Source organism: Coturnix japonica, unplaced genomic scaffold (genome assembly GCF_001577835.2).
Source record: "Coturnix japonica isolate 7356 unplaced genomic scaffold, Coturnix japonica 2.1 chrUnrandom778, whole genome shotgun sequence".
Classification (NCBI taxonomy): Eukaryota; Metazoa; Chordata; class Aves; order Galliformes; family Phasianidae; genus Coturnix; species Coturnix japonica.
This window is the reverse complement of record NW_015440138.1, coordinates 12,387-14,007: the sequence shown is the minus strand read 5'-3', so window position 1 is coordinate 14,007 and position 1,621 is coordinate 12,387. Positions and strand designations below refer to the sequence as shown.

At 47.4% G+C, this 1,621-nt stretch overlaps 1 protein-coding gene across 1 annotated transcript in view; it reads left to right on the top strand.

The window, feature by feature from the left end:
- Positions 1-1,621, top strand: part of LOC107307685 (zinc finger protein 692-like) — a 15,326-nt gene that overhangs the window by 9,123 nt on the left and 4,582 nt on the right. The window contains exons 7-8 of the mRNA XM_015851203.2: positions 226-288; positions 431-509. Coding sequence (XP_015706689.1) covers positions 226-288; positions 431-509 — 142 coding nt within the window. The remainder of the gene's footprint in view (positions 1-225; positions 289-430; positions 510-1,621) is intronic.

The window sequence follows — 1,621 nt, the reverse complement described above, 5'->3', positions numbered from 1 at the left end:
CCATCCTAGAACCAAAGATAAACCAGCCTGGACCCTACAAACCATCCTAGAACCAAAGATAAACCAACCTGGACCCTATAAACCCATCCTAGAACCAAAGATAAACCAGCCTGGACCCTATAAATCATCCTAGAACCAAAGATAAACCTGGACCCTACAAACACATCCAGTCTCTGCTTAAAGCAATGATGAACCCAACACCAAACCACCTCTTTCCTATTGCAGCTACAAGCATCCAATGCATCCGAGCGATGAAGACGTGGCCCAGATCGGCCCCAAAAGGATCAGGTAGGGGATAAAACCCCTTTGTGTTTCCTTACATTGATGGAGGGAATGGGGTTGGAGGGATGGAGCTCCCTCCTTTCCAACCCCATTGCTTTCTGTTCCCATTGGGGTCAACGTCACCCCAATATCTCATTCTCTCCTATAGGAAAGCAGCCAAACGTGAGATCCTCCTCTGCGACTTCGAGGGCTGCGGGAAGATCTTCTCCAACAGGCAATATCTCAATGTAAGGACATCGCTGGGGTGGGATATGTGGGGCCCAGACCCACTTTTCTATGTATATCAGGTTGGGTTGAGCGTGTCCATCCATCACACTTTGTCTATTGGGGGCCAGGAATGCATTGAAGTGGAGTAGAACCGGATCCTCTCTCCGATCTCAATGCTGGTCCATCAGGATTTGGACCAATTGGTGCTCAGTTCAGTCATAGGGTCACTTAAATCCCCACTTTCACTCTTTTCCTCTCTTTTCTCCCCAAAACCACAACACTTTTGGGCCCATAATGCATTGAACTGGAGTAGAACCGGATCCTCTCTCAGATCTCAATGCTGGTCCATCAGGATTTGACCATCTGGGTGCTCAGCTCAGCCATAGGGTCACTTTAAACCCCACTTTCACTCTTTTCCTCTCTTTTCACCCCAAAACCACAGCGCTGTTGGGCCCATCAATGCACTGAAGTGGAGTAGAAACAGATCCTCTCTCAGATCTCAATGCTGGTCCATTAAGATTTGACCATCTGGGTGCTCAGTTCAGCCATAGGGTCACTTAAATCCCCAATTTAACTCTTTTCCTCTCTTTTCTCCCCAAAACCACAGTGCTGTTGGGCTTATCAATGCATTGGAGTAGAACCGGATCCTCTCTCTGATCTCAATGCTGGTCCATCAGGATTTGGGCCATCCATCACGTTTATGGGTGCTCAGTTCAGACATAGGGTCACTTCAAACCCCACTTTCACTCTTTTCCTCTCTTTTCACCCCAAAACCACAGCGCTGTTGGGCTCATCAATGCACTGAACTGGAGTAGAACCGGATCCTCTCTCAGATCTCAATGCTGATCCATTAAGATTTGGCCATCCATCATATTTCAACTCAGCCATAGGGTCACTTTAAACCCCACTTTGACTCTTTTCTTCTCTTTTCTCCCCAAAACCACAGCGCTGTTGGGCTCATCAATGCATTTAACTGGAGTAGAACCGGATCCTCTCTCAGATCTCAATGCTGGTCCATCAGGATTTGGCCATCCATCACATTTCAACTCAGCCATAGGGTCACTTTAAACCCAACTTTCACTCTTTTCCTCTCTTTTCTCCCCAAAACCACAACACTTTTGGGCCCATAATG